The sequence below is a fragment of the Protomyctophum parallelum genome (genome assembly GCF_964188405.1).
Source record: "Protomyctophum parallelum genome assembly, chromosome: 1".
Classification (NCBI taxonomy): Eukaryota; Metazoa; Chordata; class Actinopteri; order Myctophiformes; family Myctophidae; genus Protomyctophum; species Protomyctophum parallelum.
Window position 1 is genome coordinate 8,329,191 of NC_139697.1, and position 19,353 is coordinate 8,348,543.

The 19,353-nt window shown below is 42.9% G+C and overlaps 1 protein-coding gene across 1 annotated transcript; it reads left to right on the forward strand.

Moving 5' to 3' along the window:
- Window positions 1-2,358: 2,358 nt before the first annotated feature.
- Window positions 2,359-3,732, forward strand: LOC310875546 (choline/ethanolamine transporter FLVCR1-like; the record flags this gene model as incomplete). Its single annotated transcript, XM_083788820.1, has 1 exon — window positions 2,359-3,732. One exon carries the CDS (start codon window positions 2,359-2,361, stop codon window positions 3,730-3,732), a length of 1,374 nt encoding a protein of 457 aa, XP_083644946.1.
- Window positions 3,733-19,353: the final 15,621 nt, after the last annotated feature.

Here is a 19,353-nt window from a genome sequence, read left to right on the forward strand (position 1 = left end):
CTTGTAGATTGGCTATAGCTTCAACACACATTCCGACATACGACTATGTTTAAATCAGACCAGAGGGAAGACGAGAGCAAGGAGTAGCAGAGCGAGAGGGGTGAGGGAGGGAGGGTGTTTGATGACAGTGGGCTCTAAGTCCCAGCTGTACTGTAGCAGAGCTGTATTATTCCCCAGATGGGACCCTGTAAAGGCTGCTGGCGGAAAAGGTGTTAATGTGTCACTTTGAGAGACATAGCCACAGATAGACACATACAGTACACATGCGTGCGCACAGGACTCACACAGGCATGCATGCACATGCTGTACTTTACATAAAAGTACACACAATATAGTAGTTGTGACACCCCACCCTCCCCCCAGTTACGCATGTGGGCGCATGCATGCACGCACACACACAGTAGTGATAATATAGTTTTTGAAATGTGTTGCGTTAAAACACATGCACGCACGCGTGCACACACATCACACCTTGCTCAGAGCCTCAGACACAGCAGTGGTGACAATAATAGATACAGTGGTTTAAAATGGGTCAAAGGAGTGGCCATCATATATGTTCTATTCAGATGAGTGCTAAGAGAATGAGCGCTCGTTTCATGAGATGATTAGCCACCGCGCGTTAATCACAGACATTCCATAATGAAATGAGATAGGCTCTAACAATATCATCACCGGACAGACTGTTTATTGCCTTCATTAGTATTTCTATAACAGCCTGTTAGATTGTGATTTGTATGCAGCTTTATTGCAATCACTTTTCTTTTATTAATACAAATCACCACGTGGGATACATTTTGCAATCATATTTTAAATTGTCTCCAGAAGTGAGATTAGTAAGATTACGCTATACTGTATGGTGGAGGACGTTTTTTAGTGTGGTTGCCCGAAAGGGCAACCAGACTCTAGTAATTGTAACACATTGTGTGGTTGCCCTATTGCTTTTGTGCCCTTTTATTGTGGGCTCGCCACAGCGAGCACACACTAGTTATTGCCAATTTATATTTATTGTGGGCTCGCCACAGCGAGCACATGTGAGAAATGTAACCGTTTGTCGCAAAAACATGGATTTTGGGGGTTAAATCCCCTCCGAATTACTTACACATGATCTAAGGTGTGACTTGAAATTTTAATTGGCTGGCAATATTAGTGGGAGGGGCATATGTAAGCCACTGCGGCAACCACACTCTGCAATTTTTTTTAATTGCGAATTTTCTAGTTTTATTTTGTAACCCACACCAGTTTAGAGTGTGCAACGGATTCAAACTTATGACATTGGAAGCGGTTGGTAAGCGTTCTACTCCACTGAGCTTGTGAGGATAGCATTTTTATTTAAATACCCACCTTTTTCATAGGGATGAACGCTCATAGGTGTCCTGGTAGGAGATCCTGAGAATGATATGAGGCAGAGCCCACAAAGAACTGTCACTGGCTAATGAGTCCTACTATTGTAATTAGTTCCAGTGCCGTCAATTGGTCGTTCTTCCTGGAGTCACAGCGATGACCTGCAGGTCAAATGCATGATTTCGTCAGATCAAAAATAATGAATAATGAATAATTGTGGTGATATTGCTTTGGATGTGGAGCTTTTACTGTACATTTACATGATGTATTTTGAATAAAAAAAATATATTTAAAACGTGTTTAAAAAAAATGCATGAAAGTACTACTTTGGTCTCATATGCACAAGGAATGCAGTTATGGACAAACAGATAAAGCCATACTGTAGGTAGACAAAGACACAGACAGACAGGTAATTTAAAGAATACTTCAAACTAGCAACTAGAAGCCTACATTATTTATGACAAGGTTTACTAAAATAATAAAATCAAGTGTGACATATTAGTTTGTTTGTACAGTATGTATATGTATATGTAACCTGAAAATTTATAAATAAAATTGTAAAAATCACATCGGTGTGAAATGAGGGGCGCTCTTATCATCGTACGTCATTATGACGTAACATGTCTGCTCAGACACATATGACGTATATGTTGTTCCACGGACCCCCCCCAGAAGCCTGTGTGGAACTCCATATTTGGACAAAACTGACACATCACAATAAACTATTTGAAGACGTAACATTCAGCGGCTCAGCCTAAAAGCTGACTACACACGGTGTGTGGACCATAAGAAGAAATCTGTCTTTGTGGCAAATACTAGATTTGTTGAAATGAGTGTGTTGTGCGCAGTAGCCAAACCGGTTACCCGGTGAGGTCATCCACAGCCGCACGTTTATCTCCCCGTCCGGTTACGGAGGTCTACCGGGCGGGGCAGCCCGGTAGACCTAGACCACCTGAGCATTTCAGACCCAATTAAGGTTCTGGAGAAGATCTCACAACCAGAAGATAAAGAGGAGAGATGAGTAGCGTAGCAGAGGCAGGATGCAATGAGAAAAGTAAGGAAATCAGACTGTACTGGTGTCGCTTTGCCATCCTGGCAGTTTTCAGTTTGAATTCATTTGTCAACGGTTTCCAGTGGATCCAATACGGTATCATCAATAATATCTTCACCCACTACTACGGCGTGACCAGCAACCAGGTGGACTGGCTGTCTATAGTCTACATGGTTGCCTACATCCCACTCATCTTCCCTGCTGCATGGCTGCTTCATAAGAAGGGCTTGAGACTAACAGCAGTGCTGGGGGCAGTGTTGAACTGTCTCGGGGCCTGGCTGAAGTGCGCCAGTGTACACCCTGATCGCTTTTCCGTGACCATGCTGGCACAGATCATATGTGCCTGTGCCCAAGTATTTATTCTTGGCCTGCCGTCCCACATCGCCTCGGTCTGGTTTGGTCCCAAAGAGGTATCGACAGCATGTGCTACGGCCGTGCTGGGGAATCAGTTGGGGTCAGCTGTAGGTTTTTTGCTGCCACCCGTCTTGGTTCCCAACACTCCGGAGGACCTTGGGGAAATGGGGAACAACATTAGCATCATGTTCTATGGCACTGCCATTGTCTCCACGTTCCTCCTCATACTCACCGTCATAGTGATAAAGGACCGCCCCCCGCTGCCGCCCAGCCATGCTCAAGCTGTGCTGCCAGATAATCCTCCAGAGGACTACTCTTATAAAGGATCAATAGTCAACCTCTTCAAAAACAAGGCTTTCACACTATTACTCATCAGCTATGGAATAATGACTGGCTCCTTCTACTCCATATCTACCATTCTCAACCAGATGGTCGTGGCTTGCTTTGAGGACCAGGAGTTGAATGCAGGGCGTATTGGATTGACTCTGGTCGTAGCTGGCATGGTGGGCTCCATCATCTGTGGCCTCTGGCTGGACTACACCAAGACATACAAGTTGACCACTCTGATAGTGTACTTCCTGTCATTTCTGAGCATGCTGGTGTTCACCTTTGCTCTTCACCTCAGCAACATCTACGTGGTCTTCCTCACCGCCGGAGTACTTGGTTTCTTCATAACCGGCTACATCCCTCTGGGCTTTGAGTTTGGAGTGGAGATCACCTATCCTGAGTCTGAAGGAACCTCCACGGGTCTCCTCAATGCTTTTGCTCAGCTCTTTGGGATTATCTTCACACTGATCCAAGGCAGACTGACGACAGACTACAACCCTCTGGCTGGAAACCTTTTCCTCTGTGCCTGGATATTACTGGGAATGGTACTCACAGCCTTGATCAAATCGGAACTGAAAAGACACAACATCAACATAAAAGCAGACTGCAGACACTTGCAAATCCCAATTGAGTGCCATGCAGGAGGAGAGTCCTTCTGAGACGTGGAGATGCTCGCCCGAGCCTACGAATATGGAATATTGTATGATCAAATAATCAGGGACCAACTGACAGAAGGCACAGCGTGCGACAAAACACGGGAGAAGCTGCTAATGGAGCCTGATGCAATCAAAATGTTGTTGGAAGCGACCCCACAGGATGAAACTGAACCACATGAACAAAAATTAGTAAGACGTTTGCACACCTACAATGTGACAGGTGCGTAAGAGAAGAAAAAATTGGTTTTTATTCAGAAACACTGAAGGCTAATTTCACTTTCGGAAATTCACTTTAAAGACTATTCTTGATGTTTTTTTCTGAACTCTCTACTTTCATTAACATTTTATTAATTGTTTATTTTTTATGTCTCCATTTGCCAGACAACATAGCTCATACATAGTTATTTCCTCCTTTATTTTCCTCCCGTCCTTTTTCTCGTTCAAGGACAGATTCGAGGAGGCAGGCTTATGGAGCTTGATGTGTTTATTATTTTCTGCACTGCATTTAGCTAATTATGTACCTTGAAACTGTTCACCTGTTAGTCTGTTTTTGAAATCATGTGTTACCGATGCATTGTATGCTGCCTACAACAAGTGTTGCTAACCATGCGTAATAGATTGCACATGACACAATATCAGTTGGGGGAGTGACCTGATTGATCCACCGTAGGTTGGACAGCCTACTCAGGACTTACATTTATCCCAGTTTACACTACTAGATAGATAGATAGATAGATAGATAGATAGATAGATAGATAGATAGATAGATAGATACCAACAAAGTCGCTGGTATTCCTAAAGTAACCAAAGTAAATTATGCTTAAATTGTAAAACCTATAACCTTAACCTCAGTAAAACGGTGCCGAAACCTAACCCTATTCCTAAACTTAACCCCAGTAAAACTATGCCTAACTCCAAACCTATTTCTAACCTTACCCTCAGTAAAACAAAGCAAAGAGTACAAGAACCGCCGCACCGAGAGGTCGGCCTATTGTGTACCTATTTACCAGCCTAACCTGTGATGATTGTATTTTGAGTTCACCTGTGTCCTGTTAATGCCTGTCTATTTAAGCCCTCTGTTCTTATTGGTCCATACTCCGTAGACCATTGTCAAGTTACTGTTAGTGCCTGATGTTGAACATTCCTTCTGATCTTGTCTTCCTTGGCCTACAGACTGTAAAGTTGGATGCTGATGGCTCCCGTAGCTTGTAAGATTAAAGTGATGGACAGAAGTTTAGAGAGAGATCTGGGAGGGAAAAACCAGGAAAGCAAAAAACCCATAAATGTAAATTTGTACCCTTTCAGAGTTGAATTAACACTCAGGATTTTACTGTGTAACGTTACGTTCAAGCTGACCACCAAGTATCCATGTGGCAGTTTGCAGATAAGGGCCGAGCCTCAGTAATCAGAGAATACAAAGTGTGATCATCTGCAGCGTGCTACGATACCAGACACCATCTCAGCCCGCCACGTTTCGCGGCCGCAGCATGCCGGGTTCCAAAGCAACGCGCTCGGCGGGATCCAATCCGATATGCATTTGCAAAAAGGTTCCTATTCCTTTCTGCCACCTCCGCTTTAAAATATAAACACACGTATACATGTACTGTATGCTGAACATCTTCTGATAAAGATTACACAGGTTTACGCAGATTGCATTGGTTTCTTTGGTGCGTGCCTGTCACGTGTATGCATGTGGTGGTGGTACTTAATTGTATTTGTGTGCGTGCAGTTTGTGTGCACGTGTGCGTGCATTCATGCGTGCTTGGTAGAATACACTGTGCAGGTAATGGGAGCTTAGGCCGGTAACACAACTGTTTCCAATGTATAGAAATGACTTCAGACATATAGCAAAGGAAATGGTGCAACTGTGACTATCTCTCTTCCTCACACCCCTCTTCATTATTCCCCCATTATCTGTGCTTCTTTCCACATTTCTCTCCCTCCCTCCTTGTCCAATCGTTCCACTCATTTCGCCCACTCTTTCTAATCTATAGAGACGAACTGGTCTCAATAGAATCAAGTTAAGGCACTACATATAAGCGACTGTACTTGTTTTGTATACAGTGGTCATGTTGTACACATGCAGGGCATCCTTGCAAAAGAGAGGTCTTCCCTGATTAAATAAAGGTTGATAATTTGTCTACCTGTGCTTACTTTTACTGGTCTCTTTTTCCTCCTTAAAGGATGGGTTGCCAATTTCAGCCAAGGGTATAGGCCTACCCATTAATCAGCATAAATTCTTTATAGTACTGTATGTTCCAGTTCCAGTTTAGTCGGCTCATTTCATTGAGTCATCACTTCCTATTGCACTTGTTACTTGCGCAAGCAGGGCGCGCAAGTAATGTGGTCGGCCTGTCTCATTTGTCGTGACAGCTGTTCCGCCATTTGAGGCTTACGCAGAAAAACATCAAATCTGTGCCCGTATTGCTGGACCAATGATGACGAAATGACCATATTTCTTACGTCATCATTTAGAGCTAGTCATACACGTATTTCTTACGTCATCATTTAGAGCTAGTCATACACATACGTGTATGACTAGCTCTAAATGATGACGTAAGAAATATGGTCATTTCGTCATCATTGGTCCAGCAATACGGGCACAGATTTGATGTTTTTCTGCGTAAGCCTCAAATGGCGGAACAGCTGTCACGGTTTTTGGACCAAAGTGACCACAGAATACCGCTAATCAACTTACAACTACACACTTTATACAGTATAGAGTATATATATATAATATGGTCATTTCGTCATCATTGGTCCAGCAATACGGGCACAGATTTGATGTATGACTAGCTCTAAATGATGACGTAAGAAATACGTGTATGACTAGCTCTAAATGATGACGTAAGAAATATGGTCATTTCGTCATCATTGGTCCAGCAATACGGGCACAGATTTGATGTTTTTCTGCGTAAGCCTCAAATGGCGGAACAGCTGTCACGGTTTTTGGACCAAAGTGACCACAGAATACCGCTAATCAACTTACAACTACACACTTTATACAGTATAGAGTATAGAGTATATATGTATACATATATAGTATATGCCTATATACTATATATATATACTATATATATTTCTTACGTCATCATTTAGAGCTAGTCATACGTATACTATATACATAATCAATAAAAAATAAAATATCAAATTGTGCCTGATCTGCTGGGACCAGAGTACGTGGTGTGTATGTGTATGACTAGCTCTGTCATACATATATATGTTCTACTTTATGTACTTTACTTATGTACAGATCACCTAAAACAGACCTTTCAAAATTAAACACATTTCTCGAAAACATGGTAAATATATATATCATCTCCGACTTCTGCAATTTTGATAATAGGAGATTTCAATGAAGACCATAATACTGAGATAGAAAGAAGTATAAAGACCTACATGTCAAAATTAGGCTTTAAACAATTAAATACAAATCCAACTACAGATTACGGAAATATTTTAGATCATGTATATTTTAACAAATGTGAACGTATTAGTATAGAAATTGAAGTTAGAGACACATATTACTCTGATCATGATTTAGTATTAATATCACTATAGTCCAACATGAAATAGATTTAAAATTAAAATAAAAAAATTAATTCAGTTTATATACTTTTTTTTATAGGTGTTTACATGCATAAAGTAGATAGGTAGTAAATAGTTACACCTAATAATTACACATTTCAAATGTTCCTTCACAGAGATATTGAGATTCCACCATTTACAGAAAAAGTATACTGTATAACATATTTTAATTCAGTTTATATACCTTTTCTTTTCAACACATATAAATGATTTATTTGTCTCTGAAAAACAAAAAAGGGATCCAGAATATATCTACAACAATAAAACAGTATTTCTTATATAGATAGAAACTAGAATCATACTTAATACTAAATGTTTACATGTATAGTAGGTAGCAAATAATTACATCTAAACATTAATCATTTCAAACGTTCGTTCACAGAGATACTGAGATTTGACAGTTTACAGCGGGCGAAAACATTACATGCGCGCTCTGCTTGCGCACTAGTTGGCCATTTATGGCCTACTAGTGTGCAACAAGCAAGTATGCACTCGACAGAGTGCAGTTCTAGTTTAATCTGTGAGTTCTCTCTCCTGATCGGATACAAAATGTATTTTCTGTTTACTTAAAGAGGTGGAGAGACATGGAGGCTATATTGGACTAAAGAGCTATTTAACACAAAATTTAACAAAGAAAATAAAAAAAAAGAAATAACATGCACCTTTTTTTTTAGGGGCACGGTGGCACAGTTGGTAGTGCTGTCGCCTCACAGCTAGAAGGTCCTGGGTTCGATTCCCGCTGGGGACGCTGTGGGCACTGGCGGCGTGTTCCCTCCTCCGCGTCATCAGTGCCCATACCCGAGGCGGGGGTTGGCGAAAGGGCCTTTCTGTGTGGAGTTTGCATGTTCTCCCCGTGTCCCCTAGGGTAGATACCCTCACAAAAACATGCCGTAATCCTGGTCTCTAAACTACCTCCCCCTGGCCAGCCGGGGCGCCTGATGGAGGGGAAAGGAACTGGTCGGAATAACATGTCCCTTCCACGCGCTACGTCCGGCCGGGGAAATTCCCCTCTGTCAGGTGAAAAGAAGCAGCTTGGATTCCTCATGCATAGAAGGAGGCATGAGGTCAGTCCGCTGCCCCCCCAGGTTGGCAGAGGAAGTGTAGCGCCCAGGATTACATTAGATAATTGGCACTGGGTGAAAAGAAAACTGGGTTACAAAATCGTGGGAAAAAAAAAAGAAGAAATATCACTTTCGTCCGTCCGTCCGTCCGTCCATCCTTCCTTCCGACCAATACAAGCATGCCCATCAGTATCTTGCACCGTGGTCCCAAATCATGTCCGAAAGGGCTGCACATATAAAAACAAAAGCATAATTAAAACAAGTAACAATGAATAAATACATATACATGCGGACACGCACCCACACACAAGACCTCTTGCATTAACCCATTCTGAACGGGCACCCATTTTGGTGTCGGCATCATGTTATGCTTTAGCTATTGAAAAATAGCAGATCTACAAGCTCATATCGCGCCACCGAGTGGCGCGATACGAGCTTGTAGGTCTGCTATTTTTGAAAAATCGAAGACACTTTTAGAATCTGATCTCAGGTCAGAATGGGTTAATAATGAAACTGTCAGGATGTAATAGACATTTTTAGAATCTGATCTCAGGTCAGAATGGGTTAATACGAGTAACAATGAATAAATACATACACGCACCCACACACAAGGGCTCTGCACAGTTTGCAGTAAGAAATGGACACGCTTTGTCTGTGAGATGTAGTCCTACAGCATGTGCTGTACTAACTGTGATATGCATATACGAGAGGCAAAGTAAAAAGGTCACGTGAAGGTTAACCTTTACTATAAACACACTGTGGTTCGCTCCACCATTACAGCGAAAACAACGTGGGCTACGTTGGGAAACGAGCCAAAAGCCTGAACCTTCGACATCGCTAAAGTTCAAAACCAACTTTTGTTGGCTTTGTTTCAGGGCATACATATAGCATGCACAACCACATGCACAGCAACATGCACAACAGAGACAGAGGCATCCGATTTTTTATCAGATTCTATCGTAACCTTTAGTCATGTCTTGGGATGTGCATTTTTCTCAGCGAGAGGGGGGGGGGGGGGGCAGGGAAAATCAATTGGGGGAAAGTATGAGAGCAAGAGGGTGAGTGAAAGCAGAGGGAGGCAGGGGGAGTATAGCAAGAGTGAAAAATGTGTTGATTTGTCAGCATGGGCTGGATGTCTCCGGAGACACCAATGAGAATTCATCATGAGAGATAAATTGCTTTGCGGTGGTGTTCTCCCTCCCTCCCTGTGTGTGTGTGTGTGTGTGTGTGTGTGTGTGTGTGTGTGTGTGTGTGTGTGTGTGTGAGTGCGCGCACAAATGTGCGCGTGATGTGCGTGCGTGCGTGTGTGTGCGAACACGTGATCTCTCATCATGTGTTGCATTAAAAACATACATGTATATTAGGCATACAGCATATCCCTGCACTTATGAAATGAATGGCATGTGTGTGAAAGCATTCTGTGGACCAGCTCCAGTACATGGTTACCTCTGTGGCAGCGGTGACAGTATAATTACGTTATCGATTGCTTATAACCTCTACTTTACTTATTGTATGTACAATAATAACACCGCTGATGGATAGTATTCCCTTTACCCTAATTTGTAAACATACAAACGCCTGCCCTGCAGCAGTTTATCACCCTGTGTGTGAAAGAAAGCAATGATGAATAGATTGTGTGTAGTGCACTGGAAACCTAGGACCTGAATTTAGGCCAGGTGCAGGACATCAAGGCAAGAATCAAATAGGTGGTTAAAACATGATACGCACACTGGTTTTAAAGCTCCCAAACAACTGTATTAATGGTGCAACGTTTCAACCATAATGGTCTTCATCAGGCAAATGATCAAAACGTTGTGTTGGTTCCTTAGTTAAATTGTTTTTGAGATTTAAAACCAGTGTGCTGATGTTTTAACCTCCGAACCGTTTGATGCAGCAATGGTCTTTTTTCATTTAATTTCTTTCTTTCTTTTAGGTATCCGGTATTAAAATAATTGTCATTCTACTGTCATCTGGGGACCCCCACAAATCACATGGAGACTCAGGGGGTCCCAGAGCCCCCCCTGGGGGGTCCCCAAGTCCACCCTGGACTCAACTAGTAGTTAGTTTTACTCGATTCAGCATTTAAATGGGGATTGCTGCAAAACAAAGCAGCACCAAAAAAACAGAACCAGCAAACCGGAACCACGTTTTATTTATTTTTATCCATTGCCTAGACCGGATCACACCATAGTTATAATATATAGAGAGCGGATGAGGACGGAGCGACAGCCCCGCCCCGGATCTTAATTTCAATTGAAGATGCTCAGTGGCGTTTTGAAGGACCTGGAAGACTGAGCAAGTCTTCCGGGTAGTACCCCTCGAGCGAACTGGTGACGTGAGGTTAACTGTATAGCCTAGGCCCTATAAACAGTATATGCAATGATACATGGCCATTCTATGTGCAACATACTTAAACATTTGAGACAAGTACGACAATTGTGTCGATGCCATCAATTCAACAGTGGACACAAGGTTCAGCCTCACTGCACACACACTACAGCGTGTCCATTAAGCAGTGAGCCTCTGCAGGACATATCGTGTGGCAATTAACTGTGAGTCATGCCAAGATGAGGTACGGTACATTTGCCTGATGTACGGTACATTTACATCTCTGCTGTCATGTAATTAAGACACTGTGGATTGTCTGTCCACAGTAGTCATGGTGACATGATGGAGGAAGTCTGTGTGGTGCATGCTTCACAGCTGTAGAGGAGGGTGGTGATGCAGACAGTAACCTTGGTGTGCAGGTGGAGGTTGTTGTTCTGGAAGACCTGGCGCCGTAGTCTCCCAAAGGCCACCGAAGCCAGCTTGTCCTGGTTCTGAATTTCACGCACGCACGCACGCACGCACGCACACACACACACACACACACACACACACACACACACACACACACACACACACACACACACACACACACACACACACACACACACACAATAGTAAAAATAGCAAGAATTAATTCAAATGTAAAGTTGACAGCCATATACATCTTCTGTTCCGGCTGGGCCTTCCCCAGCTGCCGTGTTTCTGGTTGCTTCCTCCGTTTCTTCTCTCTTTCTCTACAGTCCCTCAGTATCTCTGTGTGTGTCTGGGCGTGGCGCTAAGGTTCCCTTCAAAACACACGTAAAACACACCCATCAAGCTCCTGCAGTTTATATACGGCAATCTCTACACTCACAGTCTTTGTCAGATCATTCAATCCGCCAACGTGGTACTAAAGTTACTGTCTGTTAAGTCCAAGTTCTCTGTCAGTACTTGTGTTGCCTGAACTTAGTTTGACTCTGTGTTTTCCTGTGCCTCAGGTTCAACTCCAGTTGTTGTCTCTGCTTGCCTGCCTTGCTCCGCATCCCTCCAGCCTGCCTGCCTCACTCAGTGTCTAGCCAGCCAGCTTTCCAGCCCACAGGCAGCTCTCTCTGCCTGCCTCGCTCCAATTATTCAGGCTCTGCTCATCACCTTAACTACTGCAGAATATATCCGTATTTGTAGAGTTGCAAGCTGTGTGCCTGTCTGAGTACTGATTTTCCTCACACTGACCCTCATTTATCAAAGTGGTGTAGACCAAAAAAACGAGCCTACGGTGAGAAAACCAAAATTGTCTGCATATCATTCCATCGTGACTTTGACGTTTGACGTACAAAGCTCACGTCTGGTCTGAGCTCGTGTCAGCTTTGTCGACACCCGTTTTTCCATCGTAGACATGCATGCGGAGCAGCATTGTCTGGAGTATCCACTACAAAATGTATATCGGCGCTGTCGTGCGGAAACCACCTAACTCTTATTTCATTTTATATTTTCATAACTCAACGCTATTGTAAACCCTTTATGTCTCTGTGCTGGTTAAAAAATATTGAACCAATGAAAAGTATTGAAAAGCGCTTCTGAAACCTAACTCTGTGTGTAAAAACAACTAACTCCACCCCTCTCCCCCAATTATTTTCTACTCGGTCTGTGTAGTACAGGACTTGTTTTGGGAGGCGAGACAACATGGCCAGTCCATCTGAGCTGGTTTTGGGCAATGGTGGCAGTGATGGTGTGAATGTTTGCCTCCTCCAGGACGCTGGTGTTGGTGCGCCGATCCTCCCAGCTAATCCTGAGGATTTTCCGGAGACACATCTGGTGGTACGTCTCAAGTGCCTTTATGTGCCTGCTGTATGTGGTCCAGGCTTCTGACCCATACAGAAGGGTGGGGAGCACCACAGCTTTATATACCAGGATTTTGGTCTTTGGTTGGAGGTCGCGGTTCTCAAAGACTCTCTTCCTTAGCATTGAGAAAGAGCCACTGGCACAACTGAGGCGATGGTGTATTTCATCATCGATGACAGCATTTGAGGATAGGAGGCTGCCGAGGTATGGGAAGTGGTCTACATTTTCCAGTGTGATGTTGTCGATGGAGATGTTGGGGGGTAGGACTGGTGTACTGCTGTTTGGTGGTGGTTGGTGGAGGATTTGGGTCTTTTTTATGTTAATGGCCAGACCAAGCTGTAGGTATGCTTTCGCAAAGGCGGATAAGATGGACTGTATAGGTCCTCTTCTGAGAGGGCTACAAGGGCGATCGCATACTGCAGATACGGTGGTGGTTTGACCTTTAGCCCTGAAACGGTTGATGTTGAGGAGTTGACCGTCAGTCCTGTACATGATGTCGACTCCCTGGGGCAGATGCATGCTTGTGAGATGGAGGATAGCAGCAATAAAGATGGAGAATAGTGTTATAGCGATCATGACACATCCCTGTTTGACTCCTGTGTCGACCCGAAAGGGTTCAGTTTCGTCTCCACTGCCGCTAAGTACTGTGACTGACATGTTATCATGCAGCAGTCTCAGTACCCGGACATACTTGTCTGGGCAGCCAATCTTTGCCAGAACCAGCCAGAGGGCTTGGCGGTTCACTGAGTCAAAGGCTTTGGTGAGGTCTATGAAGGCCATGTATAGTGCTAGATTTTGTTCCCGGCATTTTTCTTGCAGTTGGCGAATAGTGAAAATCATGTCAGTAGTGCCTCTGTTTGGGCGAAATCCACTCTGAGACTCAGGAAGGATGTTTTCTGACAGGGGAGTGAGTCTGTTGGACAGTACGCGAGCTAGGGCCTTCCCTATTGTGGACAGGAGAGAATTACCACGGTAGTTTCCGCAGTCTGCCTTGTCTCCCTTCTTAAAGATGGAGACAATTAAGGCATCCCTAAGCTGTACAGGGATTTCTTCTTCTTCCCAGATTTTATAAAGCAGGGCATGGATGTGCGTAAGAAGGTCGGGTCCTCCTTTCTTTAGGACTTCTGCTGGGATGCCGTTGGGCCCAGCAGCCTTGTTGTTTTTCATGTTCTTAATCGCATCCATCACCTCATCCAGGCTGGGTGGTTCTCCCATGCTTTCAACAATGGGTTTTTGGGGGAGTCGCTCAAGAGCCTCGATCTCAGGGATAGTATCCCTGTTTAAGAGGTCCTTATAGACACACAAACACACACACACACACACACAAGGCCTCATACTGTGTGCGTGTTAAATGCTAGCTCGCAGTGGCACAACCTTTGGCCTGTGATGATTATGAGAGAGGGGGGCAAAGGGGGTCTGTGTCTGGTTCAAACCGTTTTCATCGCTCTTTGTTTAGGGCTTACTGTCGGATGATGAAGCCAGGGAATTGCCCTAAAATTGGTTCTAAAATTGGTTCTCAAAAGACAAATGCATATGAATGCAAAGCCTGGAGGATGCCTGAAACCTGGGCCAAAAGGAACCACTTACAAACCAATCTGGTATCAGTAGACCTCCACGGATTGAACTTCAGTGGTGAGGTATTCTTAGTGGTTATCTCCCAAGCTTCATTCATTCATTCATTCATTCATGTATTTTTTATTTTTTTTTCATTTCCATTTCCAGAGCAAAAAAAGTAGTTACCAGAGGAAGATTATAGTCAATACTTTTGTACAGACAAGCCAAGGTATTAGACAAGGTATTACTATTTGTTTTAGGCTTTTCTGCCTTTTTTACAAGTGAAGTTATACAGGAAAGTGGGAGAGAGAGAGAGATGGGGAGAGACATGCAGCAAAGGTCGTCATGAACGGGACTCGAACACGTAACACGCTGTCAGGCCAGAGCCTATTATGTGTCATGTGCCTGGACCGCTAGGCCAGCGGGTGCCCCATACAACAGATCTTTTTTATGGCAGTTTTCTTCTTTGTACCTAATATGGTGATTCATCTGAAACCAATGATGCAGTCGGAGGAACCTGGCACTAGCTGCTCTGCCGAAGAGCAAGAATAGAAACTCAGTTCACTGATTTGGGTGAACTTCATTTAATATGAACTGCCTTGACACTCCATCTACAGAACATGAGTCATCTAATCTCTGTACTTAGCCTATAAAAGTGGTGTATACAATAGCATTGTCCCCTCATCTAAAAGCCTGTTTAGACCTCCTGCTTTGGCCTGTCAGTCACTAATGGGAAGCTGAAGAGTCATTATAGGTTTCGTGTTGACATTATCCACCGCTTCTACTTAAAGTTTCACTTTATTCACAGCTGCAAGATAAGAAGCTGCGTCAACATCCCTCACCCCCACCCAACGCCATGCATCTGCACTAGACGCCGGCGTTCAATTTTGCTGCGACAACAGCACTATTTGCATAATTGATTACCCTTACACAGAGGGAGCAGAGTACAAACAGAGAAGAAGAGCAAACAGTATGATGACAAAACTCTGGTGGTGAGAGGATGCTGCATCGTCTGAAAGATTAATACGTGACGTGGGGTGAGCGGGCCAGAGGATTAACAGCTAAGCGCATGCTAATGTACAGCAGAATATTCATGGCATCCGATCGGGGTGCCCTCTCCCCAGGATCCTCCGGAGGCATGCAGCATGTGAATGAAGAAGTGTTCCTCCCAACTTATTTGGCTGAACTTTCACTACCCTCGGTTGGAAATTAAATTATGTAGGAGTAGTGTATGAATATGGTTTTTCAGAATGCAGCAGCATCTTCACTCAACTGCATGTGATGTCACAACACAGAAATGTGGGGAGAAATTAATTGGCATAATGACTAAATTGGGGAGAAAAGGGGTGTATAAAAGATATCCAAGGAATCTGATGCCCTCAATCAGCGAGCAATGCATCAAAATAAACTGAAGTCCTTCCATTCCCATGAAAGGACAATGAACCGTAAGAAGTCATCTTATTTCAACATACTGGAGACCGGAAGTAACGGTTGTTGCAATGTTGCATGCGTCTGAAGATTGTGTGTAGAGATTACAATGTTGTGCAGAGTTGATTTGATTTTGTAGAGGCTTAATGGTGTGATATGGTATGCGTAGATTGCAGAGATATAATTAGGATTAGAATCTTCAAGCAGACAAAAAATGGGAACGAATACATTAATGATGCACACGATAAACCGATTATCCAGCTCACCTTTTGTTTCAAGATTACCTATATTTGTTAATTTGCACATTTTGGGATATACATTTTTGGAGGATAAATAATGTTATGTATTAAATAGTAAGAAAGTGAACAGATGAGTGATCTATAATACCATCATTTAATTCCCAAGTTGTTGCCAAACTAGATAGTGAAAAGTCAACTCCTTCCGATTTCCCGGAGTTTCACAGTTGGTAAGGTGCTACATGTGTATCCGCGGGACATCTGTGCCCTCTGAGCTGAAGTCTTTTCAGCTGCCAGACTCACGGTGAACAGGCTGCACAGACATTAGAAATATTTCCAAAAATCAGTACACAGTAGATGTCTGTTGATTGGAAAGGCTGGCCTTTATTTTGTAAGTCATTCTAACTATTATTATTACTACTCGGGAACGATGCAAGTCGGGAACCAAGTTGGAAATGCATGCCACCACCATGGTTGAAATCTTAAAAAATGCCCTTGTACTGTACATGGGGACAGGACCTGAATTTCTTCGATGCAGCCTACTGATTCTTTTTTCCTTGACCTTGATTGTGACCTTGACTTTTGATCTTTTCAACCCAAAACAATCTCTTCAGACAGCCTACTGATCATTCCCTCCAAGCTTTCTCAAATTATGTTGCTGACAAACAACAACAAGCACATGCAAACATGAGTGATTACAATACCTTGCCACAATTTGCAGCATTAAGAGTATTAAACAGAAACCTCTAGAAGAACACAGTAATTGAAAATTACAATCTTAATTGAATAATATGCGTTTTGTCAATGCGCATCAAGTGTCGGATCGTTGAATCTCTTGTTATAATTACTCTCTCTAGACTACTTACTGTACACACAAGTTAATTTGCCTAACACAGGAATGTGTGTGTGTGTGTGTGTGTGTGTGTGTGTGTGTGTGTGTGTGTGTGTGTGTGTGTGTGTGTGTGTGTGTGTGTGTGTCCATACATGTATTCTAGAGAGAAACAAGAGTTTTACAGGTTGCTCTCTACCCACGCTGACTATCTGACTCTTGACTCACATTCAGAAATTCACTCTCCCTCCCACTCTCTTCTCAACACGTTTTCCCTCTCGTTTACTTACTCGCCCTCTCCCTTTCAGACAAACACATACATGCATTGCACGCACACAGGCACACACGCCGCACTCATGTACACGCTTGTATCACTATAGACTGTATTTATGGACATAAAATGTTCTTTGTCGATTTTGAGGCTTGATTTAGAAAGTGTCCAGGGATAGTCAGAACGATGGACATGGCTCTTGTCTGAAGTTGTCTTCATGTTTTTATGCATTATGTCATCATGTCATTTGTTTTGTTTTGTTTCTGTGTCAAATGTGTATATTATGTGTTGCATACATGGCTGTTGAGTCCCAAGACAAATTTCAATGAGAGCTGAATAAAGTAATATTGTATGGTAAAAAAAATACATTTTGTAACAATAAACGAAAAGCCGAAAATAGCAGATCTACAAGCTTGCAGATTGGCTATTGTTGGTACACGACGCCAACCTTTTTCTGGTCCTCACAATGTGTATTATTTCTCAAATTCTACTATACTTGTGAGGACATATGGCCCTCACAAGTAGAGTAACAGCCCACACGCACGCACGCACGCACGCACGCACACACGCACACACGCACACACACACACACACACACACACACACACACACACACACACACACACACACACACACACACACACACACACACACTCAGAGTAAATTAAACCACATGACGCCAAGATCTTAATACCCCGACTAGGGTAAAGCTCCCTTCCTCTCACTATCTCTTTCTTATCTATTTCTATATCTCCCCGAGTATCCCGCGTCACGCTAATAGGTCCATGATTTAATGTATCAGTGTACAGTAAGCAGCATGTATCTAGATATCAGCACGTAGTCTTTCTCCTTACAATTTACAATTTAGGCATTTAGCAGACGCTCTTAATCCAGAGCGACTTACATTAACAGTTTGACTGTTTTTTACGATTAACCCGCATTTTAATCAACCCCCCTTCACTGCCGAGATTGTTGTATTACCTTTAGAGCATACGCTGAATTATTTGGGCTTTTAATCCGCGAAAATCCATCAAAAAAAGCTCCCGTGGTTTGTTATGATCTGTGTGTAGCATCCACCATCTTGGTGCACCCGGAAGACGCACACAAGATTGGTTTCAATGAGGCGTTGCAACCAATGCATTTCCATTGGCCTCAATTTCCCAGAAGCCCTAGCAGCCCACAGCATGTGACGATTTCCGGTTTCGTCATCACAGCGAAGCCATCCAGTCTCATACTCCGCGACGAAGACGGATTTTCTTTTGATTCATTACATTACGGCGGATTAAACACATAAAACAAAAGGCGGGTATGTCCGATACGGCAGCGACATTAACCTGGAGTAATCCATTCGCGGCACGGAAACTGTTAAGCAAGAACAAAAGCATGGGAATACATCACATAAAACCATTTATCATGAAACATGCGTAAGCTAAGAAAGTAACAGTGGAATATCTATATAATGAAACTATACATATATACTACTATGCTATACATATGTACTATGGCGTGCTATGACTATATACAATGCAATTATAGTGCTGTCTACATAACATGCTATAAGTCTGTATCAAATGCTATCTAATTCTACGGAAGTGCTATTCCTTAGAAATATATAGTTCCTGAAGTACTGGATGGATGGATGAGGCTTCACATGGATCTATAATCAGGAATGCTGATTAATCTGTCAATATTGTGTGTATGTGTGTGTGTGTGTGTGTGTGTGTGTGTGTGTGTGTGTGTGTGTGTGTGTGTGTGTGTGTGTGTGTGTGTGTGTGTGTGTTTGACCGTATGCTGCCTTGCATGTGACCAATGCCAGAAAATCCCTGCTCGTATCTGCAATAATTCCAACCATGATTTCATGGTCGAAACATGTTGGCTATTGCATTTTAATTAAATAAAGGCTGTTCCCGGATTGTCTGTTGTTTTTTCAATGGTGCAATATTGGTTATGGTTAAATGGCCATGCCAAAGTCAATACATTTACAGTAATTGTCTATTCACAGCTTTGGCTATAATAGCCATAGTTTTTTCCCTAAAACACGATCATCAGGTATTATTTGTATGTCAAAATAGTGTACAGTATTTTGTTAAAATGTCATTTTTATGTGGACACGCCCACCAGTTCATTAAGTATGCCTGGTTTGCCTGGTCGGTGGTGATGATGGGTGGTGATCCACCTCACCCACAGCTGTTGTTGTATGATAAAGAGGGAGGGGTTAGGGGAGGGGATGATATTGTGATGTCACTATATCACTGTTTTTTTTCATTGGCATGTTTTACTGTCAAGGTTTCAGCCTCCAGGAACTTTTTGTTCATCATGTGTATACCTTTTGTCCAATGTTATTAAAACATTATCAACATTACCTGGATAAGTGAGTCAATGCCAAATATCATTGTGTGGTTATTCATGGACTGTTGAATTTAGCACTGTTGTGACGAAAAGAGAGTTGAGCCAGAAGGCAAAGCTCTCTGTCTACCGAGCAATCTTCGTTCCTACTCTCACCTATGGTCA